The 25,794-nt window shown below is 40.2% G+C and overlaps 2 protein-coding genes across 6 annotated transcripts in view; both read left to right on the top strand.

Annotated features, from left to right (window-relative positions):
- The window catches only part of ncoa2 (nuclear receptor coactivator 2), a 52,664-nt gene extending 36,724 nt beyond the window's left edge, over positions 1–15,940 (top strand). For 2 of the 5 annotated variants that reach the window (XM_087788959.1, XM_087788958.1), the window contains 11 exons: positions 3,020–3,215; positions 3,304–3,483; positions 4,882–5,064; positions 5,276–5,402; positions 6,063–6,237; positions 6,417–6,707; positions 6,823–6,900; positions 7,598–8,072; positions 9,321–9,498; positions 9,569–9,773; positions 12,558–15,940. In XM_087788959.1, the coding sequence (XP_087645085.1) occupies positions 3,020–3,215; positions 3,304–3,483; positions 4,882–5,064; positions 5,276–5,402; positions 6,063–6,237; positions 6,417–6,707; positions 6,823–6,900; positions 7,598–8,072; positions 9,321–9,498; positions 9,569–9,773; positions 12,558–12,569 (2,100 nt within the window). In that variant the 3' untranslated portion in view covers positions 12,570–15,940. The remainder of the gene's footprint in view (positions 1–3,019; positions 3,216–3,303; positions 3,484–4,881; positions 5,065–5,275; positions 5,403–6,062; positions 6,238–6,416; positions 6,708–6,822; positions 6,901–7,597; positions 8,073–9,320; positions 9,499–9,568; positions 9,774–12,557) is intronic. The other 3 variants (XM_087788961.1, XM_087788960.1, XM_087788962.1) reach the window with 3 other exon arrangements.
- Positions 13,125–24,545, top strand: prdm14 (PR domain containing 14). The gene is made up of 11 exons (XM_087788371.1): positions 13,125–13,165; positions 13,968–14,037; positions 14,636–14,714; positions 19,366–19,983; positions 21,063–21,116; positions 21,193–21,353; positions 21,492–21,762; positions 21,838–22,040; positions 22,132–22,233; positions 23,411–23,630; positions 24,268–24,545. The coding sequence occupies exons 1-11, from the start codon at positions 13,125–13,127 to the stop codon at positions 24,411–24,413; spliced, it is 1,965 nt and encodes a 654-aa protein (XP_087644497.1). The 3' UTR covers positions 24,414–24,545.
- The last annotated feature ends 1,249 nt before the right edge of the window (positions 24,546–25,794 follow it).

The raw sequence follows: 25,794 nt of genomic DNA, 5'->3' as shown, positions 1-25,794 counted from the left end.
ACCATGTTTGTAGCCTACATGCGTGTCATTAAAGCTCTGCAGGTCGGATTTATGCAACAATCTTATAATGATTCATGACCTATATGTAGACATGCAAAGCCTCTTAAGTTTGTGAAAAGGTGGCTAAAGATCTGCTGTTAAGCAGAACAAAGAAAATAGGTGTAGAAACCCCCTCCTCCTCTGGTGAGCCCAGCCTCGGCAGGCTGAGCGAAAATGATGAGCCATATGCTCCTGCATGTCCTCTCTGCTGCCATGGAGATGGAAGAGCGAGGGAGTGGTGTGTTTGTAGAGCAGGCAGCATATGAGGAACAATGCAATGGAAGAGAAAGTCTGAGAAACGTACACATGTGCCATTTTCAGTAATTTAACTGCAGAAGTGGTTCCTCAGAAATGAATGAATTTGACATCATATGACTTTGAATGGTTATGACAGGCTGTGGTTGGTTTTCTGTAGACTTTATTAAGAGCAATTACAAGTGTGTGTGATCCTCGTCGGTCAGTAAGTCCACTATTCCCTCTCTGCAAAACCTCACCCACTGCTTTCTCGTCGTCTGCCTCTGCCTCCCTCCTCTTCATGATTGTTTGAGGACTGAATTATTGATGGCCAGTGGAGAGAGGATGAGAAATCAGAGCAGAGCTAATAGCCGATGCCTCTCTGTAGGAACTATAGGTATCGTACAGTTGATGTGTCATAGGGGTCAGCGGTAGATATACAGCCTCGTGTTGTGTGAACGTTTTGTTCCATCAGTCTGGTCGAGTGTTTTGCAGAGTCATTTGCAGCTGAAAGTTTTCTAGCTCGCCTGCCGACAAATTACGGAATGAGTGGAATACATAAATGGACGTCAACACGGGTTAAGATAAGGAGAGCCAATTATAAAAAATAAAAATAAAAGTAAAATAAAACCAATCCAGGTTGTGTTGATGTGACGCAGTAGAACCAATAGGAACAATCCGTCTTGAGGGTCCTGCCACCGTCCAATGACACTTTTTCAGACTTAAAATAAAAATCATACGCAGAAAGTAAGAAACATTTTTTCAGGTAAACAAAAATAGTACTGAACTGGAACTCCTTTTTACATTCTTTTACATTATTTTTCTAATACTGTTGTAATGTGTAATGTTAAATGCAGGTCAACATGAGGTCAGAACTTTCAATTAATTTCATTGGTCCTTTACAATTTAGTTGTTGTCGGGAAATATATGGAATTCTCTTAACAGTAGACCAACAGGATTTTGGGTAGATAGAAGTATGCAGATTGTGCTAAAAAAATCGTATTATTCAGCCGCTCGTGGTGAATCTGGGACCACCTCAATGGCGTGTGCATTGTTCCTACTATTAATGATATTAATATAACATTTCTATTACTATTATGTTACATCTACAGTACAACTACTTTTTCTTTCATTCAAAGTAGATGTCCTCGCGAAGCCTTGCTTCACTTTTTATAATGTATACATATATGTTTTTACTTGTGGTTTACTGTGTTATGCTTTTAATAAATAGGACATGTTGTTCTGAGAAGATAAAGATGCTTAATATTTATTAACTAGCTTCAAACCTTTCAGCCTATTCAGTATCTTCAGGACCTACGTATCTACTGAAGCATTACTGGGCATAACCACTTCTGCTTCAGTCTGCCTGTTCTCTCAGTTCCTTTTCTGCTGAAACGAGGGTCGGGTCAGACGCACACATTGGTCGCCCTGCCCTACAAACAGAGTATTTCAATGAAATGATTTGACACTGAACAACAGGCATCACATTGTCGTCGTGCTATAACAGTCGTACGTCCATCCACTCATCCCATCGTAAATGTTCCAGTAAATGAGTGGAATAATAAAAGCATCGTTCTCTGAGGCAGATGTTAAAAATAAACACTTACTCAGTCCCTGTGTGGGACGTCATGCATTACCACTACAAACATGGACGGGCGGAATGGTATGGATCTGGTTCCAGACAGCGGCGTACAATGGAAGTGGAGCGTAACACAAATTGACAGAAATAAGAGCCATTAAGGGTAAAAGCAACTTGAGAAGTCAAGAGAATAGAATGAGGGAGGGGAGAGAAACGGAGAGAAGAAAGCGAGCTAACTGAGTGTACGAGAGCATTACATCATTCCTGACCTCATTAGGGCTTCTCTCTGTCCCACCACCACCCCCCACCCCCCCACAACCACCACTCTTCTTCTCTCTGCTATACATCCTCTCTCCTCCTTACACTGAGCAGCCGCTGCTGCGCATGTGTAGACGCTCTGACATGCATTAAGAAGAATCTTCTCCGGATTAGAAATGATGTCTGTTTTGTCTTAAAAGCCTCCTTGTTTATAAGATCCTATCAACGAGCAAAACCTTCAGGAATACCGTTTAAACGGAGCTGTCGCTTCTTGCTGTACAGTATGTTCCAACAGTGAGCCCAGGTGGGCTGCTCTCTGGTGGTCGACTCTGGCTACTGCACCTTATTTACCTCGAGATGAGTCGTAAAAAATACAATATAAACAGGTTGAATATCATAAAAGATAAAATACTCATTGACACTAAAGAAATGTGATGGAATGTTTTGAATAAGAATGTTTCATCACACTGTCAATTTCAACATCCAAGAGTAGCTTCTTTAATTTATATTTTTACTTTCTTCTGCTATTTTATTCATAAAATCATTTCCAAGTATCATTACATATGTATTAATGGGTCGAGCTGTTTATTGTAATCTATTTGTGCGTTTGAGATAAATAACGATATGTTCTAGTTTGTTACTAGAATAAGCACCTGCACTTAAGTTGATTTAGTTAGTAAACTTGTGTAATAACTTAAGGCTTCCTGGATTAATTTAAGAAGACATAGTCAGCAGTCATACTGTTATACATTTGTTTTAAATTATTTAGTTCTTCTATTTCTACCTGCTGATACACATTATTCATTACAATGTAAATAATAGTTATTCTAAAAAAAAATCTCAAATATTTAAATGTCAGTTTTGAATGTAAATGTATTATAATACGTTTTATTTTGTGCCTGTGTGCAGTTGTCTGAGCTGGACGACATCCTCAACGACCTGCAGAACGCTCAATCGCAGATTTTCAATGAGCAGCGGCCGGTGTCGTTGCCTAGTTCCATGGACAAGCATATCATCGATGATATTTTGCAAATGTCCGAAACCAATCCTGGCATGACGGTGCAGCAGCAACACAGGAGCATCGGTCCTGGAATGGGTCCAACAAGTAAGTACAGCATCTCTTTACTCATCAGTCAACATTAGTTTATTTATTATTGAATTCTACGGCTGTTTAACGTCAATTTCTTCCTCAGACTTTGGTGGCCCCAGACCGGTTCAACCAGGCAGGGGTCCTCCTTTGAGGAGTGTGTCTCTGGACATGAATGTGTCACCACAGCAGTCACAGTACCCCATAAGAGCCACCAGCCCTTACGCCCTCATGCAGCAGCAACAGCATGGCATGATGGCCAACCAGGCCGGTATGGTCGGCACAGGTGTGTAACCTTTATGGTCATAATATTTCTCCCTCATCAATACGCTGATGTTTCTGAAGTTGTCCTTTATAGCTTGAGTGCCTCAGATACAATGTTACTGAGATCATGTTTTCAACTGTAGAAGCTGCCGCTGCGACACTTTACATGCAAACATTTCTGTACTGAATGACTCATTTGTATCGACGGCAGTTTCTCGCACCCATGATATCATACCCTGACACCACTTTATAGGGAGCAATGAAAAGTAACACCAACATTTCAACAGGAAAAAATGCCAGGAAGCAAACTCATGCTACAAACTCCACTGCATTGGTGGTTAAATAGTTTCACTTTTGTACCACCAAAAGAAACACCTTTCTTGGTTAATTTATTTTCAGTAGTATTTTAAACCATTTAACAAATTGTATAACACCTTTGCATGTGTTGTACATCCTCCTGAATGACTTAGAAACATGATGTATATATACAGGCTTTTATCTCTGCTTGTATCAAATGATGAATCCTGTTTTTTAATGAAATAACACTTGAAGTTGTTACGCATGTTGTTGTTGTAGCGACGAGCAACGAGTTGCAGAAGTGTAAGGTTTCTCACACTGAAGACCATGAGACGTAATTCATTGAAGTCCATTTATTTTCCATTGAACTTAGGTGTCCATATAAAGGGAGGGTCTGCCTTATATTTGACCTTCGATTTTAAACATATCTTTTTAATTCTATAAGTGTCAATATATTTTCAATGGTTTTATCTTGAATGAATGAATGCATTAATATTGTTTATTTCGGGAATGTCAGTTTAAAACATCAACATCACATTTCATCGTAGTTCACATATTACGTGCATGTCCCGAAAGCGAAACAGGAGAAGCAGAAGCTTATCTAGTCCCGCCCCCATTACCCTCAACATAGTAGCAGTAATAGAAGTAGTAGTAAAATTAAATCATAGTCATAATCATATCTGGTATCGGCGCTTATTTCTCTTAGGCGTAACAGATTCTTGACCTTCTTATTAAGCTTTGACTCAAATTACTATTTATATTTTAAACTTTGTTTTTACTCTCTAAGTAGTGCTCTCATATTCATGGTTAATTAGGAAAAATTAAGCATTATCAAAAAATCACTTTATAAATTACTTTGGCAACACTTAAGACACATTTGTGAATAGTATAACTCCATCTGTTGTGAAGTTAAAACTTTCTCTGAGTAATGTTTTTTCTCTCAAGCAACATAATGAGAATTCTGTCCGTCCCCGTCGTGCTATAGTGACTCACTACATGTGACGGGAAGTAAATTCAGTTTGTGTTGTATCATGTGTTTGTTTAAGAAATCATCTTCCACTCGTCTATACAGTCGTTATTTCACTGTGACCTGGTGGGATATCCCTCACATGTTTCTTATCAGGTGGTGCGAGGCCAGGGATGCAACAGCAGGACGGCTGGGTAGGCTCTGCCTCTGCCCCTCCATTAGGAGCATCAGGACCTGGACCTCAGGGGCCCATCAGGATGGGCCCAAATGGTACACCTATGCGGCCCAACAACCAGCCGGGGCCTCGGCAGATGATCCAGTCTCCCATGATTCCCTCTGGTGAGATCCAAAGTCTTCTTAAAACTTGCCAAGGCAGTGTTTTTGTTCCCAAAGTTGACGCTTCAGCTCTAATTTTCTGTCATTCATTGTGATTTGACTGCTTTTTAAAGTGACACAAAAATTATGCCATCTTGTGGCGGGTTTAAGTACATGCACAAAATATCTTGAAAAGGTTTTTATTTGACATTTTACATTTGCATTTCCTCTGCAGCCCAACCTGACATGGACATAAGTATGCAGGGGCATTTCTCCCAGCAGCAAGCGCCACCCAATCAGACAGCACCCTGGCCAGATAGCATGATGCCCATTGACCAGGCGGCTTTTGTCAACCAGAACAGGTGAGCTGCCCCCGTGATGATGATGAGATGATGAAGAAATTATTATTATTTCAAATCAGTCGGTTTATTGATTTTACTCATAAATAAAAGGGTGTCAGAAAGTGGCAAGATACAGCGAGTAAAGCAAAATCGGAAAGGAGAAAATGTCCATTACAAGAAGGGCAATAACAATACCACATCTTTAAAAGTATACATAAATACACACAAGCAGCAAACACGCATGTGCAGATATTTACTTTAAAACTTTGAAGAAAGGAACGCAACTTATTTTATGATAAAGGTGAAGACTAGTGCTATTTAGATTTGTGGGATTTTTAATTTATATATTTTTATTTGCAAAACAATGAACCAATGTCAGATCATTTTAGCGTTTTTAAGTACTTTCCAACCATTTTCAGCATACGCAAGAATAGAGTGAATTGTCGTAACTTTCCATCCTTAATCCAATGCATTAATTCTTACTCGTAGATAATTATAATACTAATGGATTGAAACAAAGACAGAACAAACATTAAAACCTAATCTAATGGTGTGATAGTCATTGCATTTTCCTTGGAAAAATATATTTTTAAATTGAGTGTTGGAACCTCTTAATGTGTTGTATTTCTTTCTAATTGGACACGATGAAAACTTTTGCTGATTGGATTAACTCTGTGTCAGATCCTTGCGCCAGGCTAACCAGGATGACTTGTTGTCCAGCAGCGGCCTAATACCGAGCGATGTCACCGCTGTGGACGAGACGGCTCTGATGTCACAGCTCTATACTGCACTAAAAGATTTCGACGGTTTGGAAGAGATCGACCGAGCCCTTGGAATTCCAGCACTGATCGAACAAGTGAGTGCGAACACAATCTATGACAATGTTGGAAACACAGGATTTGCTGTGTGGTGTTGACGAACAGTATCAATGGATATTAATACATATATATTAATAGAATGAGATGAATAAAATAATATACACAACTCTAATCCTGACAATGGTGTTTGACGGTTCCTCGACTATTTCTGTGGCAGAACCAGACACTGGAGCCGGATCATTTCCCTCAAGACCCCACCATGATGCTGGAGCAGAAGCCCCCCATGTACAGCCAGCAGTTCGCCCAGTCTCACATGGGTCAGAGGGGCTACCCAAGCGGGCCGATGCAGGAGCCCGGGTTCCATCCCATGCCCGGCCAGATGGGTCCTCGACCCGGCTATCCAATGATGAGGATGCAAGCGCGACCTGGGCTCAGGCCCTCGGGAGTCGTGCCCAATCAGCCCAACACGTTACGACTCCAGCTGCAGCACCGCTTGCAGTCGCAGCAGGTGAACTAGCTTTTATGTCAACCGTGTTATTACTTCCTGCTGGAGTGACTGTGAAGGCAAGCAGCCTGATGAGGCAACATGTTCATGAATGAGTGTTTTCTTTTCCTCATTTTAGAACCGACAACCCATGATGAGCCAGATGAGCGGCGTGTCAAATGTCAATCTACCTCTACGAGCCGGAGCATCAAACCAGGTGAGTCGACTTCTATATGCAGTTTTGTTTTGAAAAATATGTGGAATGAACATTAGTCTCTGACTCTTCAACACATTAAGTGAAGTTTAATCAAAATATAAGTAAGTAAGTAATTCTTATTTGTATAGCGCTTTTCTAGACCAGGGTAAGCGCTTAAACAATCAAAACAATATTCAATAAAGTATATAAACCTTGTAATGCAAACGTTAAACTGGTCCTCAGTATAAACAAGTTTTTGGGACCTATTAATTACTCAATGCTTAAGTTATTGGTTCTACTTAAGCTGTTTAGAAGTAGTTTTCTCCTGTATTCACAAGATTCATACCACACAACGCCACCCATTGGTCAGTTGGGTTAGGGGCAAAACAAATGGTTAAAATTTAAGAAAAAAGGATATTATGTGCAGCACTAAGCATTGACAGTTAAAGAGAAGTTGTGATTTGTTCGATAAATGATTCACCCTAGTGGACAACTTATTGAAAATGATTCTTAAAGGTTTTCTTTTGTATTTAATGCTTAAAGATCATGGACACTGTGGACCTGCTGGAAAGAGTGTAGTTCTATGTAATCATTTTCAAACATTGTGTTGAATGTTGTGAGTTAAAGTTGGTTGACACTAGAGAACCATGTTCTAAAGCGGATGGCATCAACCAGAACCAACATAAGCGGTGTGTTTGTGTTTGTTCTGCTCCTCCAGGGGACCATCAACGCTCAGATGCTGGCGCAGCGTCAGAGAGAACTGCTGAGTAATCACCTGAGGCAGAGACAGCAGCAGCAGCAGGTCCAGCAGGCCCAGCAGGTCCAACAACAGCGGAGCATGGCCATGAGGGCGCCGGGCCTCAACCTGCCTTCCAGCATGGCGGCAGGAGGCATCAGTAACCCCCGGATACCACAGGCCAACCCACAGCAGTTCCCCTACCCGCCCAGCTACGGTACCAGTACAGGCCTGGCCTCGCCACCTCCCTCTACCAGCCCTTTCTCCTCCCCTCTCTCCCCCAGCCTGCCACCTCTCCCTCCAAACTCCCAGCTCCACTTGCATGGTTCCTCCTCCTCTTCCTCCACCCCCTCCTCCTCTCAGATGATGATGGGAAACACAAACATGATGGGCGGACAGTATGGGGCCGTACTCAGCCCCCAAATGCAGCACAGTGCCTTTCAGTTTCCCAACTCAGGTACTGTGGACAACAACGACACACACACACCTCCTTACACTCGTGTGTGAGCGTGCGCACATTTGTGTCTCCGTGCTGATGTGTTCACATGAAGCTGCTCCACATCATTCGCTTTGAAATCATCAAATTTGCAAAATTGACTCAGAATCAGCTGCTCCTCAACAAATCCAATCGTCGATTATGAAGCTTTATTTTAATAAAAAAAACGTTTATTAGATTCCACAACACGTTTTAAATTATAAGCTTTATTGAGAGTCCTGTCTGATTGAAAATGATTTATGATACATTTGTATACACAAGATTGTCCATCCATCCATACATCTTTCCATACATCCTCCCTCTATCCTTCAGTCCATCCGTCCCTCCATCATTTGTTATTCTATCCATTCTTATGTCTGTCTGTTCGTCTAGCTATCATCTATATTTAAAGATAATCTAGGTTGAAGGGTGTAGTTGATGGATAAGATGATAAATATTAAGTGTAAAATTATTTACATATTGCTTAAAAAATGCTACAAAAATACACAAATGCATCAAATTTACTTCTTATCCTAACAGAGGCTGATACTCAATTTTTTTATGCTCTAATATGTAATCCACATAAACTGTCTTCATTACTATAACATATACATTGAAATAATCAGTAATAGATAGACTAAAACTTTATTGATCCCTCCGGATTGTTTAATGCATTAAGTAAAGCAAGACGGACCTGTAAATACCAAAGCCTGGATATATCTGTTTTTTCCTGATTTTCACCAGCTTTTTTATTTTTGTCTGTTGATTTTTGTTTAGGATTTTGTTACACAGATTTGTCCAATTATTGGTAAATCATCAGCAAATACAAGCTACTTAAATTACATTTTTTTTACCTTCAAATTATTAGGCCACTTCCTGTGTTTGCGCTCCCTTTCTCTCTCCTGCTGTTACTCCCTGCGTCCACCAGATGGCATCAGACGTACACTTCATTGTGGTGCTCAGATAATGGCCTCATCATGAGATGGTTATTTATTAATCTGACTTTTGTGGTTGACTTGTCTGTCACCTGATACTCAAACTTTTTATTCCCACTTCTCCTTCCTCCCTTTTATAATCTGTTTTTTTTTTATAATCTCTGTGTTGGGCCTGCATCTGCGTCCTGCTCTGCTGCATGTTTGAATGAACTTCTCCAGCATGGACCTTCAGTCAGTGACCTCCCATGTTCAGTCTTGGGGCGTCTTGTCACTGATGCAACTCTGTCCCACACAGGTATGAGCCAACAGGCGGACGGAGGCTTCGGAGGTCCCGGCACGCCACAGAGTCCTCTGCTTTCTCCCCGCATGGCCCATACTCAGTCCCCCATGATGCAGCAGGGACAAGGAAGTGCTGCTTTTCAGGGCTCGCCGGACATGAACGGCTGGCCACAGGGCAACATGGGAGGGAACAGGTACGCTCGAGACACATTTGTACCCTGGAGAAATATCCAATTGACTTTTTCCTGATGGTTCTTCTCGCAGCATGTTCTCTCAGCAGCAGGCGTCGCCCCAGTTCTCTCAGCCCAGCAGCAACAGCATGTACAACGGCGGCGGCATGAGCCTCAACAACGTCTCCATGAGCAGCAACATGGCGAGCAGCAGCATGGGCCAGATGGCCGGACAGATGAACGTCACATCTATGGCCTCCGGGCCGTCCCCGGGGCTGCCCTCCATGGGACAAGAACAGGTACGTGTCCGTCCAGACGGACAGAACACGGGTCTTAGTTAAGTTGTGAGTGAGAAAGGTTTGTTTTATTCCTCCTGATGCTGCTTACTTGTTCATTCCACTTTCTGTGAAGATCTGAATAATTTACATTCTAGTAAACCTGGAGAGTTCTTGTCTTGAACTTAGAGGACAATGATGTAATTATCTGCAGGCACTTTAGACGCCGACCATTTAGACAGTAAAGCCTTGTGTGTGCTGTGAACAACCCCTGGCTGCTCCAGACTGTGGCTTGAACAGCAATCATGTCTGACTTCAGTCTGAAGTTGAAATTCATTTTTAGAGTATTGCAATGAAGTATAAAAACAAATTATTGAAATTGATCATTAGCTTATAGAATATTATCAAAAATGCTTTATCTTAAGGCAATAGTTCCTCACTTTACTTATTTTCTACTCCCCCTCAAGGCAACTAAAGGTTGGAATTATTTTCAGAGTAATCTGTTATTCTTTAGAGTTATAGACATGTAAGTTCATTTGATTGTAGCGTCTGGAGCTCAGTTAAATAACTCGAGCACTTCAGGTAAATAGCACAGTTTGCTGTCTAGACTTGGATTACTACCAGTTTATATCGCTTGTTTATCTTTAAACTTCTGCCACAGACGAGCTTAAATTAGAGGCTTTTTTTGGAACAATTCTTCTCGTCGATGCTTCAATACAAAGTAGACGTTACAGTGCAGTACGGAGGTATATTGGTGTTTTTTTATGTCTCTTTGGAGGAAGATAAATACGAAGACCACTGAGCTCTAGTCGCATTAAAGTGATGGTGAGAAAATGAGCGAAATTTTATTTTTTAGTGAACTATTCCTTTAAAGCTACTGTAAAATGTAGACCTGTAGTGATAAGATGGCTAATTTCTTGTTGGCGTCCAATAGTTTATTACTTCACCGAAACTGATAAACGGATCAAATTGAATATCTTAGTCAAAGTCCAGCTGCAGCGATATTACATAAGAGAAGCTAAAATAGAATGTAGCTAAGAAATGTTTTGTCCTTCCTGGTCCACTGTTTAGAAAATTAAAAGTTACCAGTGATTTTTAAAAACTGTTTTAACATAAACTATCCAGCAGATGCAACGTTAAACCATAAACCTGCATCTTGATAAACGTAAAAAGTTACTTTTTATTTAAGGACAAAGTTATGTGTGTTATTACGTCATGGCAAAAGAAACCTCTACTTTCCCACTCGTTCACCAACTTTCCTCTGCTGACTTCACTGCTGCCAGTCCCAGTGTTGAGCAGCCGTCGGTTCATTAAAAGTCGACCACACAAATCTTCTCTGGCTGCGTCTCGCTGGAGTTGTTGGCCTGAAGTGTGGGATGTGCTGTTGCCGTCTGCGAGGCTTTTAAGCCTAATAATGCTCCATGAATATTTAAGCACACTGGGTACTGTTGTATACCAGTACATCTGTCACATGATTTATCCTCCGCCCAGGATTAGAGAAATATATTGGCACTTAGATAATTTCAATTATTTACCCCTCGGCCATTAGTGCCGGCGAACACTTTTACAAACTAGCTTTAGCTTTAATGCTGTGTCCTTGTTAACTTCAGATCCTCTCTCTGGTTAAATGGGCCCTGGAAAACTTTGTAAATGTATTTATTCAGCGTGTTGTTATTGTAACTCCCTCATGTTTTATGAATCTAATATAACTTTAATATAATTTAAGATAATCATGTCATTAAAATTTGTGTTAGGAGCAGGTTTTCAAACTACTTTCATGGTCAATTCATCTTTGAACATAATCTATTTGTAAATTGACACAAAAAAAAAAAAATTAAATGTTGTGTCAAACATCTAAGTTGCTAATATTATGACATCTGTAGCTTTACCTTCTTTATTACTGTTCAGGCTCCTCAAATGGTGACATTAAGAGATGCAAACATCTCTAAAGGTCTCCTATTATGCCAATTTCAGAGGGTTTTAGATTTGAAATGGATCACTTTAAGTCCATTGAGAACGTAAAATGGAGCCAGAAGTCATAATAAAGTGAATATAATCGTAATTAATGGCCCAAGAAATAAAGAAAATTCACCGCCGTTCTTTCTCATGTTGAGCTGATCCCGTGAAGGTTTATTTCAAAGCGAAAGAATAAATCCCTTTAAGCAACAATGTATAACATTTTAATATTCTTTTTCCACAATTCTCATCAGTTTAATTTTGAACAGCCTTGACTTGTGTAGCAGATACACTTTTCTGCCACTGGGAGGAGCCAGAAACAATCTGTTCAAGCTCACAAGTTTGTGCTTTAACAGTGACTCTGTAAAAAAAAAAAAAAAGCGCAACACAAAGATAAAATAATAATACAAAATAAAAAAAGGAATTTACAAAATCATATTCATAAAACTACTGATATAATATGGTAGAAAGTATTTGTAGGTTGTTACACTGTCTGACAATATTAAACATCAAAGAGAAGATGCACGAGGAAGCAATAAAAAAATGTATCAAGGTTAAGTTTGAAAATGGTGCACATTGTATTTTCTTTAAGGGAATAAGATTATGTTTATGGTCATGTGTTAGGCTTCTAAAAGACATCTTCGGTAAGATATAGGTCCAGTCATAACACACCACCTGAGTGAATATCACTCGTGGTTTTGTGTCATATTTGACATTCTGCAGCACAGGTTTAAAAAGCAAGTAGTTGAGTTTTACATGATATTTTTTAACAGCAAGAAGCAAATAAAACTGGTGCATGATTGCTTTTGACTCCTGGATTAATCATCGTTTCTCTTGTGACTCTCCTTCCAGAAATACTGTTGACCTCGACGTCGTTCTCAACGTGAACCTCAGCGATCGGCTGGTGGAAGGAGCCGGAACTCTACACACAAACAGCCCCTTTAACCAGCCCGGCCACTCGCCCGGACCCCCGTCTCCCCAGCCCCAGAGTTGCTCCCCTCTCTCTCCAAGAGACTCGTGTTTCCAGCCGGGGGGTGCGGGGGGGGCTCGGGGCGGGAGATCGGACCCACGTCCGAGCTCGCAGCGAGCCAGTCTGTCTGCTGTCCAGCTGCATTCACCGTGGTGTGACTTACTGTAGACCTCCATGTTGGGGGGACACTGACTATCGAGGGGGCAGCAGGGGGCGACGTCCCTCCTCCTGATGAATGTATTCCTCTCAGTGGTGGGGGGGGGGGGGCATTTACAATCTCATCTCAACTCATACACTGATTTGTTTTCCCCTCTTTTTTGGCTTTGAACTCACTCATGGTGACTTTTCCACAGCAACAGACTGCACCTTCACTTGTTCACACGGAGTTCACATACTTTGCCGGTTTTGCCTTTTTTGCTGTTCTTTCTGTGTTATTTTATGGTGGCGAGATGGAGATGAGGTGGATCGTGACAAACACTGCAGACGAATGGTAAGTTAGACTAATCTAGTCCAGAGGTTTATATAGTGTATTAAATTAAGTTTTATTTTTCCTGTATAGATTCATTTTAATTATTGTAGATCGTTTATCCTTGTAGCGACAAGAGAAGAATATTTCTTAAAGCGTGACAGAGGCACCTTTTAAAAAAAGAAAAGAAGAGGATAATTGTGTTCTCCTGGTCACCGACGATATTGGGGTCCTGTCGTTTCAGAAGATGTCTAAATCCATTAAGGTTTTAAATCACAGAGATTGTACATAGCGATGAGATGAACTTTTTTCTTTTTCTATTTATTTTTACTCCCCCACCTGTCTGCCCCCCCCCCCCCGCGGGCGCTTCTCCCTCGCGGGGTTGGAGTGGGCGGGTCTTGATGCTCTGATGTTCTGGTACGATGCAGACAGGGTGGGGGTCAGGGGTTCTGCTGTGTATACCGTGTACAGACTATTGCTTGCTTCTCTGCCTCTAGCATAGAAAAAACTATGGAAAAGACAAAAAAAAAAAAGGAAGAAAATCAACACAGCCATACGATAAAAAAAAAAAAAAACTGAAGTGTGCTTTCTATGTCGTCTGGAGTGAAACTGCTTCGTACAAGCTGCTAGGTGCAACCGTGCTGGCGTGATGTTAACAAGCAATAATACTTACTTGATAATCACACGTGGGTTCTTTTTCTTTTTGTAATTTTTGTACGTTTCCAGATACTCGAGGATCTTTTTGCTCCACATTTGGACGCAGTATTGAACACACTTTTCTATTACAGTTTGTACCGAGACAAGTCAACGGCGTTTCTGTTCGCAGCCGCGTCCGCACTGCCACGCTCCGACAAACACACCCGCCCGGGTCGCCGCAGGGTTACGCCCGACCAGAAGTAAGCCACGCGTCACACGTCTGGCCTCGTTCACGTCACTGCTTTCTGCGCAGTTTGTAGCTCGATTGAAAGACATTTAAGAAACTAAAGATCTTTTTCTTTTTTTTTTAACTTTAATCACACGACTGCTTCCCTTAAATAAAGTCATTTTAATTCTAACAAATTATCCAGTTGAAGTGAGAGAGTTCAAACATGACATGTTTCTGGATCTGTTCAGGTAAAATAAGTCTTTTAAGTGGCAGAAAAATAATCAGATTTAGCATTTACTTGAAAAAAAAACATAAATTTGTTGGCATCATTCAAGTAGAATTGTGGTCCAGTTTAAGCAGAATATGTTCTGCAAATGTTACAATCGTGTGATGCTTGTTTACATCTAACTTCATCTTCACTTGCAAAATAAAATCTGCTAAATGATTGGTAAATATTTGTAAAATCTATGTTCATGAAGTCATTGACTCTAGTTTTACTCGGCTTTTTTTAAATCTTTAAGACATTGACTGTAGTGCCGTGGGATTGGAACCCACGACCTCCTGCACTTTATAGACACCATTGCTAGAAACATCTCCAATAACGTCAAAATGGCGTCGTGTTTGAGCAGATGCGCGGCAGTGTGGACGCAGCCTCGATTATGCAGCACGAGAGAGGAGGGGGAGTAGTTTTCTGGACGGTGGGCTCGGGTGCCACGCGTCGACCCTCTTCCTCGTCTACCGCAGGGGTCAGAGTTCAGACCTGCTCTGACGGACAGCCATATTTTTCGTGACCTCAGGCGGTTTTTTCCTTCAAACTATCAAGTGTTAGTTCTTGTTTCGGGTCGCAAGAACCTCTCTAACCTCAGAAATACTTTGTCCTCAACTTTTTATATATCTTCGCCCACGACCAGCCAAATAAGTCGCCCTTTCAATTGGAGTTCCTGGATTCAGCCATCTTGAAGTCGCCCCCCCGTTTAAGCTAAACGATGATGTCACTAAACAGGGTCCAACGACGAGGTCGCAGCAGGAAGAGAGTCACTCTGAATGTATTTCCATCAAAGGCCTAAGAATCCCTCTCAGCGCTCTCACTATCGAGGAATCAAGACGAAGCCAGAAAATCACACCTTTTGAGGAAAAGACAGGTTTTTTTTAAATAGTGCTGTTTTGATTGTAAAATGCAAAACAAGGCTTTTTTTAAAGAATGATCCACAGCCCGATGCAAAATTTCCAAAGATTGTCAAGATTAGAAAAAGCCATGTGGTAGCAATGCATTTACAAGCATTTATAATGAGGACCGACGCTTCTATATGCATCTATATATACATAGATATAGATGTTTATAGCCCCGTCTGTGTGTATATATGCCCAGACTTTGGACCCAGAAATCACTAAATATTTTTTTTTTCTCTCTTTAATTTATGGTTTTGAAGATGTTTAAATGCCCTTTTGTATTGTCTGCCAATTTCTTAGAGCTAAGATATAACCTTAAGATGCTAAACTCCCTAGCATAATGCCTTAGATCGCATCTGTTGTCCTTCTTGTACATGACATCAGCGTCTGCATACGTCGTCGTGCCGTGCAAATGTGTGAGTGAGCGCCGCTCGCCGCTGTGATCGGACTGTCATGGTTTCATCCTCCCTCGCAGAAGATGGATTTCATCGAAGCAATATGAATCACGGACGTCACTGGAGGAACTTTGTTTGGAGTTTCCCTTTTTCTTTCCGCGCCCTTCACGGAATCACACGTTTCCCCGCATCCACCTTTGTAAACTTAGTGAGTTTGTGTGAGAACGAGATTGTGGTCGTGTGTAAAGAGTGAAAGTTTTATGCAAATTAAATCTACAAGAGAAGTAAATACACAGTTATGCAAGTTGTGAACTAATATGGCTTCGCTGATGCTATCTGCATTGTAAATAAAGAATTCTGTTATTGCAATATTTAATTCAGCGCCTTTGACTTTTTTCCTTCACTGTTGCCGACAAATACCAGCTGCACCTGCTGAGCAATGTTTATTCTTCATGTCTGTTTACGTACTTTCACTTCTTTTTATTTTGTTCACAATATCTTTTCTCATCCTATCATTTTGTTTTTTCATGACATTTTCAAAATGTTTCATGCATTTCTGTGTTTTTGAACTGAAGGTCCTCATCAACATCTCTCTTGATAATAAGCGTCGGTTGGTTTTCACACCAGAGTTTGACATTTCTGCTAAACCAGCAACAATATTCCATAAATCTGCAACAAATCTTTTTACTTTTTTACTTTTCTATGGCCGAGAATAAGCCATTCTTCCTCTGCATTTGAACCTGTGTTATGGTGTGTTGTCACTTAAAGATACAGCGTCTTTGTAATGGCAGAACACCGAGGCTTTAATGGGTTGGACGGTGGACTGACGTACTTCCAAATTCTCCTTTAGTCTTTAAAAAATATAGTAAAAATTGTCGGTTTAAAAAAAAAAACGGTTTAAAATGCCACTAACAAGTCCTGTAAATAATGAGTTTGAAGTGCAACTAGTATGAAAACTAGCGATGGTCTGATGAAGCTTCATGAAGCAGTGTTGTGTTGTTCAGAGGTCAGTAGGTGGCGCCATCACTAAAATGATGTCATTTTTCATTAGAACAGTTGTTCAAAACAAAGGAAAGTAGTGATGAGACCGCCATCTTGTGGACTCTGAAAATAATGTCACTGCTTCATGAAGCTTCATTAGACCATCACTAGTGAAAATCCAACTCTCCTGACTCACTTGTATGTTTCAAGTGTTAAAGTCTTCCTCTCTAAGATGCAAGAAAGTCTCTTATCATGACCATGTTTTGAACTTTTAGTTAATAAAGTTCATCCCCGTCTGGAATCTCGGCAAATTAAGGTTACGAGAGCCTGGTCCATTATGTCGTAGTAATGGTTTTCACTCCTCCTCAAGCCAGCTGTAATCACGCCCCCCTTTGTTTATATAACAAGTCTCTTGGAGGTGAAGACTTTCAGGATTGGTGACATGCAGTGACAAACCTTGACTGATCAATAACAGCAGGGTGGATGTGGTTATAGTAAACAAAATTTCATCATCAGAAAAACTGTGTTTTCAGTGGGCGGGGCTTAAGTAATGCAAGTATTTAAATGTTTTTTTTTACAAATAGACAGTAATGATACAATAGAGTCTATTTAAGACACACTTGCATCAACACATTAGTTGATCAAACGAGCAAATTAAACACAATTTAATTTAAAATGACATTGTCATCCTTTCAAATACATTTTTTAATTCCCATACAATCGACCGTTCCTTGATCTGCTGATCTTCACTGCAGACGTCTAACAAGGACGGTGGATCTCCTCAGTCTGGGTGAAAAATTGATGGAAAATCGTGTGAAGATTCGTTTTAGGAATAGATGGACTGGTTTTATTATCTTATTTCTTAGTCAGTGTGTGTTACAACCATCAGCTACGAACACGTTTGTACTGTGACTTTTAAAAGAGTCGTCCAGGATATACTCGGAGTAGAGCCACTGCTCCTCTTCCTCAGAGGAAGCAGCTGTGATGGATCACTTCCTATCAGAATAAACTTACGACAGCTACAACTGATGACCACTAGGGGGCACAGTAAGTGGTCTTCACTTGAAACCTCTACAGTCAACCATGATGCAGAAACATGTGTCTGGTTCACAATCAAACTTTAAGTTGCTGATCTTCATCAGAACCACATAGTTCACACACATCAAAGCCCAGAAGTCAGAATCTGTTGATACCAGACCCTGGTGATGAATAAGTCTTGACTTCAGAGTGTGTAGATACAGTTTGTATTTGTGTTCAACAGCATGAACAAGAAGTTACACGAGGCCTCAGAGTTCAGCTGCTGCAGCAAATACATGCTAGAGTGGAAGTTTAGAGGCATTTTATAAGGAAGGTGAAGAGTATCTAGGTTGCTATTTTATATTGGTTGCTGTGGGCTCACATGCTGTTGAATGGTTGTAGTACATTATGGACAGTGGTGCCGCAACACAAGTGCTTAGTTGTGTAGTTCATTTGACAGTCCGAGCATCCAATCCTGTTTGGTCTTCAGTGGATTCTTGTGGATAGAAGAGAGAAGCTTCTCTTCCTCTCCGTCCAAAACCACAACAAGGACCCTCTTCTCCTCCAGCAGGGGTCCCGAGATAACATCTCATCTCCAGCTTCAGGGGGTCCAGGGTGGGCTTCGTATGGAAATGCCGGGGCTCCTCTCTCATTGTAGTGGACGAGCGGACGAGCTAACAGGGTGGGCTGTCCTGCACTTAATGTATTCCTGGGAGACAATGAGATCCTGCTCCGGCCAATCAGGCGGCGGATGGGCAGACCTGAGTGTGTGAATGCTGGAGGTGCACTCACACGACCACACACACTCGCAGCAGACACGCACTGAGACCTGCTCCAGGAAGAAGTTTGTGGACATGAGAGAGAAGTTTGTGAGACATCAGACTGACAAGGTAGGAACTCCATTTTTTTTCTCCAACACTGGCAAACACTTGTCTCGTGTCCCGCAGTCATGACCCTGGTTTGTTTCTCGAGTCATTGGTGACTGAGACGGCACACACCAGTGTGTTATTTCTGCTAGAAATGAAAGAGAGTCAGCAGCTTGACTTGAGCAGAAAAACAAATGACTTAAAAGTGGGTTTTTAACCATTAAATATGGACTTACAGCGATAAATCAACAACTTTAATACATTTGATAGAAAAAACAGTTTGTATATATGACTGACTACTGGAAATGAAGTTTCCCTTTAACTTTCTTTTTCATTACGTGTCATGAAGCTGCTGTATTTGCCACCTCAAAGCAAATTGATATCTTCTATTTATTAAATAAAAATGTTTAGAACTTATATTTTATTATCCTTTTGTGTAATACTGATGCAATTTTGAAGTTTAATTTAAAATATTTATTTCAATCAGTTATTATTGATGTTGTTTTTTGCAAATTTACAGAGTTTAGAATTTTTCTTATTTTAATAAATGATTTACATTTGTTTCATTCAACCATTAAATTTAACGACAGATTCTTTATTGTCAAATTCTTTGACTGTAAAAAGTCAGTCGTTCAGATAATGGAACTATTTTAATACAGTCTCACTAAATTACAAAAAAAATGTTGTCAATATTTTCTAACCATCATAATCTCAGCATTAGTTTTATTTATTGTTTCATTTTTATGCGTTTTACTTGAGCGTCAAATAAGGATAAAACTCAAAATAAGTTCTGTGGTCTAAGAATATTCCTAATTAATTAAATGTATTTACTTGTTTATATCTCCATCACATATTATTATATTTGAATTGTACACACCTTTATATTCAACGAATCCTAAAAGTCAAATTCATCTCGATCTCCTCCTCCAGGCCTAAAGTCCAGACCCCCCATGTCTCTGTCCAGTCTGCCCGCCATGAGACAAGCCGAGATGCTGAAGGTCAGTCCGGCCCGAGGCTTCTTCCCTCCGGCCCCCTTCCCGGGTCACCCCCATTACATGGACCTGTTCCCGCGGACTCACTCCCTCCTGCACCCGCTCAGGTCCATCAGTCGCCTGGTGTCGGAACAGACCCTGCACGCGGGTTCCCCTCAGTTTCTGGCTCATCAGCATCAGCACCAGCAGCAGCATCATCACCCGGGCCTGGTCTCCGGTCCTGGTCCCGGGCTCACCTACCTGATGCCGGCTCACCCGCTCTGCCCCAAACCCGAGGATCTGGCCGCGGTGGTGACGGAACACGCCGCCGGGCCTCAGTCCTCAGACTTCTGCAGCCCCCCCAGTGACAGACCCCCGTCCTCCTCCTCCTCCTCGACGTCCGCCTCCCCGCCCAAGCAGAGCGTGTTCCGGTACCAGACGGTCCACTCTCCCCCGGAGAAGTCCCGCTACAACTTCAGCGAGGACGACTTGTTTGCGGTTCTGTACGGATACTCCGGGGGTCCGGAGAAGCGGGTGGGACACGCCTTGTCCGGGGTCACGCTGCCGGAGAAATCAGGTGCGTCGTTAAATTCAAATATTTAATATTTGTAATATTTAAACTCGACAATAATTGCTTAAATCAATTAATAACAATTATAAAGAAAGTCGTAGGAATATCCGAAAAAATGCACATTATTCGTTTCAATTATCGCCTCGTTTCATGCTCCACGAAATAAATAAATAAAAACGTCTATAATGATGATAATAATAATTTATAGTTAACCATAAATAATTTCAAACAAATGTTTCTCTTGCAACAAAAATAATGTTCGGTCAACTTCATTATTTCCCGAGTATTTGCGGAGATGAACGATAATCCACGAACTTCACGGCCGTCCTAATGAGAATTGCACATGCGCTAACATTTATTTATTTGAATCATAATAAACCCACTATAACTAACTTCACTAGTAAATGTCTTTACTTTTAAAACTATGTTTTATGATCTTTTTTTTTTTTACGTTACTTTCAAAACATCTCTAAAATGTTCACAATTTGTTTGTATAAAATCATTTCAAAATCGTAAATAAAATTTACGACGATTCAAAATTGAATTGTTGCGTTTTCATTAATATTTAAGTGTATTTAAAATACATATCCTGACCTCTGCTTTACAACCAGCGCTTTAAAATTCTATTCATCTTGAACGCACCACTAAACACCAACCACGCTCGTGACTGGTTTACTGTTATAAACTATTTATTTTATTCCGGGAGCATTTTAAAGGAAAAACATTTTTATATAAAAGTGAACGCGCATAAACATTGTCTTTTTTTAATTATTTAAATGTGTTTTTAAATCTGTATTAAATATGGAACTGATAGTGAAGGCAGCACCAGATAGACAATAAATTGTCTTTAAACGCAATTAATACATTATACAGTATTATACATTTTATTTAAAGAAAGATACAGTTAAATACAAATAAAATGTATAATAGAATTGAATAAATGTAATTCAAAATAATGTTATATTTAAATTGATTTAGTATAGGTTGTAAAAAAATTTTTTTTTATTTTTAGCGAATAAACATGTATTTGTAATGTATCAATATTTACAGTGTTATTTACTAACACTGTGCTCGTCTCCCTGCAGCATCAGAACCACACTTGCTGCCTCTGGACAAGGACTCTCTTGAACTCCCAGAAGGTGCAGACACGCTTTCATCCTCATCGTGTCCTAGAGTCGTGAGTCGAGTCTAACATGTTGTTTTGTCGTCCACCAGGTCTGACCATCGTTCAGTCGGCGTGGGGGAACGTCTCCCACTGCGGCGTGTTCACGGACAAGAGCGGCGTTCCTAAAGGGACGCGCTTCGGACCTTTCCAGGGAAAACTGGTCAACACCAGTGAGATCAAGACCTACGACGACAACACGCTCATGTGGGAGGTAATGTGTTGCCTTCAGACGACACACACCATCATGTGTGTCGTGACAGAAACACACACTACATGCACACACATAACCACAACTAAAACAATTCAATCATTGCTTCGAGAGTTAAGAGATTTATCTTGTCTGGTGCAGGTGTTCGAAAATGGCCGCCTGAGTCACTTCGTGGATGGCAGAGGGGGGTCCGGCAACTGGATGTCTCTGGTCAAGTGTGCCCGCTTTCCAGACGAGCAGAACCTGATCGCGGTCCAGGTCCACGGCCAGATCTTCTACGAGGCCTGTAAGGAGATCAAGGATCACCAGGAGCTGCTGGTGTGGTACGGAGACTGTTACCTGCAGTTCCTGGGGATCCCGCTCACCTTGAAGGAGCCCCACGAGGAGAACTCTGCGAACCTCCACACTGAAGGTCAGGATCTCATCTTCTTGCACTTCTGATGGAAGGTATTTTGAAGGATGTTAACTTATGTTCTCGTGCCGACAGACACGGGCGAGGGGTTCAAGTGCGACAGGTGCGGGAAGGTGTTCGCCTACAAGTACTACAGAGACAAGCACCTGAAGTACACGCGCTGCGTGGACCAGGGCGACCGGAAGTTTCCGTGTCATCTGTGCAACAGATCGTTTGAGAAGAGAGACCGGCTGAGGATTCACATTTTACACGTGCATGAGAAACACAGACCTCACAAGGTGCGGTACACGGTCCCAGAAGTTGTACGACATGTTTAAAAATCAACATTTTAATTATGTTTTTTAATTTTTTAATTTTTTCTCTCTCTAGTGTTCCGTGTGCGGAAAGAGTTTTTCTCAGTCGTCCAGTCTCAACAAACACATGCGGGTCCACTCAGGGGAGCGACCGTACAAGTGTGTTTACTGCAACAAGGTGAGGATATATGTCCATAAATGCATCATAACTTATAACTTAAATTCATCAACGTCATCTGGGTTCATTAGAATCATCATAATGGCTGATGTGGATAAATACAGCTACTATTTCAACATAAATACATCACTTCTATTGATGTATTGATGTGTAACCTAATCAAAAATATCAAAGTGTGATGCTGAATTATGAAAAACTACACATTTAACTAACATTAGGGATTCAATATTTTCATATAACTAGCCCTAAAATGAACCAACACTGAATTAAGGAATTAAAAAACAATGGTTTCTAAACGTTTGTTCTCTTACAAAGATTATAAATTAAACCTAAAACAATATATTTAAAATTGTAGTTGTATTCACTTCGCGCAGTAAAATATGTGAAACATATTTACATAGTTGTAAAACAATTTATTTTGTCGTATTTAAAAAAAAAAAATCTACTTTGTTTCCTTAACTCTGTCTTCTTTTTAAATTTAATTTAATATACTCTTTTTCAATTGTTTTTTTAAAACTGCATTTTAGTATATTTAACTTTACTGTTTAAGTGCACGCGCCCGCACCACGGAATGATAGACAGCTGGGCTCCGCCCCCTCCGTAGAGCGACTGCCTGGTAAATGAGCAAGGCCTTTTCTCTCCTCCTTTGTTCGCAACCTCTTCTTTCTGATGCAGGAGGAGGTTTTTTTGTTCAGCGCCATCCTCGTTAGTTTCCACTTAACCGAGAGATTTAGGAGCCGCGGCAGACTTTTACGACTGCTATGAATAGAAGAGTAAATAAGCAGATTGGTTTTGGTGTGTCCATGTTTAATCCTGGCTCCTTTGAATTGAACTTTATTGACATTTGCAGTTTTCAAAAAAACAAAACAACGTTAAAATAAAAGCTATTTAAATTATCGTTTTATAAAATTATAAAAGGAAAAAATGTGAATACTACGCAAAATGGCGTAAAATAGAGTTCATTCTTTTAAAATAAAATTGAAACGATATAAATAAAAATACAGCACAAGATATACGTATATAAATACCTCTGGTAACGGATTAATAATCTTTTTTATTAAAATATGTTGTAACTCTCGTTCACGCGCATATTTGTCTGATTTAAACTGTTTTTTTTTCATATTTAATGCGTGTGTTTCTATGACGAACACGAGTTTGACCCCTGACTCTCCTGCAGGCCTTCACCGCCTCCAGCATCCTGCGCACGCACATCCGCCAGCACTCCGGTGAGCGGCCCTTCAAGTGCAAACATTGCGGCAAGGCCTTCGCTTCCCATGCCGCCCACGACAGCCACGTCCGGCGAACTCACGCCAAAGACAAGCCGTTCCCGTGCGACCTTTGCGGGGCCTCGTTCCAGGAGGAGCAGGAGCTCAAGTATCACACCAAGAGCCATAAAAGTGAGAATAACTCTTTGAATGAGATTAAAATCCAATGAAGTCTGGTGCAAATTAATGTATACCTCCGCGTTTTCACTCTATTTTGTCGGTCACATATATTCTACCAACGCATATTATTTCTTTAAAAAAACACCAGTAACGAAAAATATTCAATTGATTCAAATAAAAACCGTATTTTAAATAGCCCCATTTTTTCGATAATTTCACACAAAAATAGATCCTCTACGCAAGCTAGTTAGCTGGTGCCTGTTTTTAAATCGTAATATTTATTAGCAATATTATTATGAAACGACAAATTGCGCAACAAAACAAAATACTATGGCTAAAATTTGTACTTTACTATTTTACTCTGAATTATTATGTTTTGTATCAATTTATAAATAAATAATTAACATTATCAGAAGAAACTAGTGTCACACGTTTTACTCCTTTTATTTTACTGGTTTAAGAATCTTTAAATTTTAAATTAAACTTCATAAAGTTACATTTTTAATAATTTTAAGTAATATTTCTGTAACATAGAGAAAAGCTGTAAAAATCAAACTTGTTTTAATTAAATTGTTCAAACACTGAAGATGATGATGATGATGATGATGTTGATGTTTAGGCACAACTGACATTTGTCTTATTTCTCCAGACAGACAAGTGACGGACAGCACGGTTCTGTCCACTTCACCAGACTCTGGAGTTCTGGATGAATCCGTGGACCCCTCAAAGACTCAGAAGCTCCTCTCCTACACAGGACTGACTGTTATTAACCCAGAATACAGGCCATGGAATTGACACTTAAAAAGGACTTTATCAAAAGCTAACCTTCTATGAACATATCGTTCCTAACTCCACGATATCTGGAGACGCAAAGTAAACAATTGCACTGTAAGAATGAAAAAAAAAAAAAGAAGTTGTACAGACCAAAGCGAGAACATAAATTATGTGGAAACTTATTTATAAGAATATGTTTGTTGTTTTTTGTTTTTTTTCTGCTTAAAGCTTTTCCTCTTCACAGGTGTCGTGTCGTCCGACGTCAGCATGACTGACATTAGACGACACAAGCTGAGGCTTTAAAAGCAAAGTTAGTCTGTGAACTAAATTATTTAATGTCTGTTCATATTTTCTACTGTCCAGCTTCCTGTCAGGGCTGACCAATAAAAGTGCAAGCATGACGTACCTGTGTGATCATTTTCAAGTTGACGACTGAGGGCCAAACCGACCGCGATCTAATGTGACTGAGTTTGACACAATTTAAAATGTTTCTCGTTAAAGTTGAACTTTTTTTTTAAATCGGTAAATCATCTCTGTTGAAGAACCATTGTCCTCATCATGATTTATTAATATAGTTTAATCAGCAGGTGTCTTTATGTTGTTGACTCAAGAAGTTGATATGAAAACATCCCGCGCAGCAAATTCTTGACCCAACTTCACTCTTTTTCTACTCACCCTCATGTCGACTAAGGGTTGGGATTGTTTTCCAGAGTAATCTGTTTCTTTTTAAAGTTATAGACAAAAAATGTTTGTTCATTTTAATGTACACTGGAGCTGAGGAAAGACTTAAAAACATCCAAAAACCTCCAAAAACGCTCATCTGTAACATCCATCTTGTGTTGAAGCCTCGACGAGAAGAATTGTCTTCGGAAAACTTAAATAAGTCTATATATTTTAAACGTAGACTGGAAGTGCTCGTAATATTCACCCAGAGTACTTCCCTTTATTTACTTACTTCCTGTTTGTATGGCTTGTTATTTAAACTTCTGCTACGAACGAGCATAAAATAAAGACTTATTTAAGTTTTTCTACAAGAATTCCTCTCGTCGAGGCTTCAATACAAGATGGACGTTACAGACGAGCAGTATTTGGATGTTTTTAAGTGTCTTTTTGGACGAAGACGGAAATTAAGTGTCTGTCGCTACATTAAAATTAACAAACACTTTTGCCTATAACTCTAAAAAAGGAACAGATTAGTCTGAAATCAATGAAGTTATGAGAAACAAAAGTCTTGCATCGAACATCTTATTTCATGTCTTGCAATCGACTGATACAACTCCAGTTCAATCTAAAACACTCACCTCGCTTCTTTTAAAGGGTTTTTAAAAAGTTCTGAGAACTAAATCAACTTTTATCTGATCAACTGTAAAAAAAAAAAAAGCTGCTGACTGTGGCTCTTGTG

The sequence above is a fragment of the Callionymus lyra genome, chromosome 4 (genome assembly GCF_982586985.1).
Source record: "Callionymus lyra chromosome 4, fCalLyr1.hap1.1, whole genome shotgun sequence".
Classification (NCBI taxonomy): Eukaryota; Metazoa; Chordata; class Actinopteri; order Syngnathiformes; family Callionymidae; genus Callionymus; species Callionymus lyra.
Note: the sequence above shows the minus strand (reverse complement) of the source record. Positions and strands in the feature narration are given on the sequence as shown.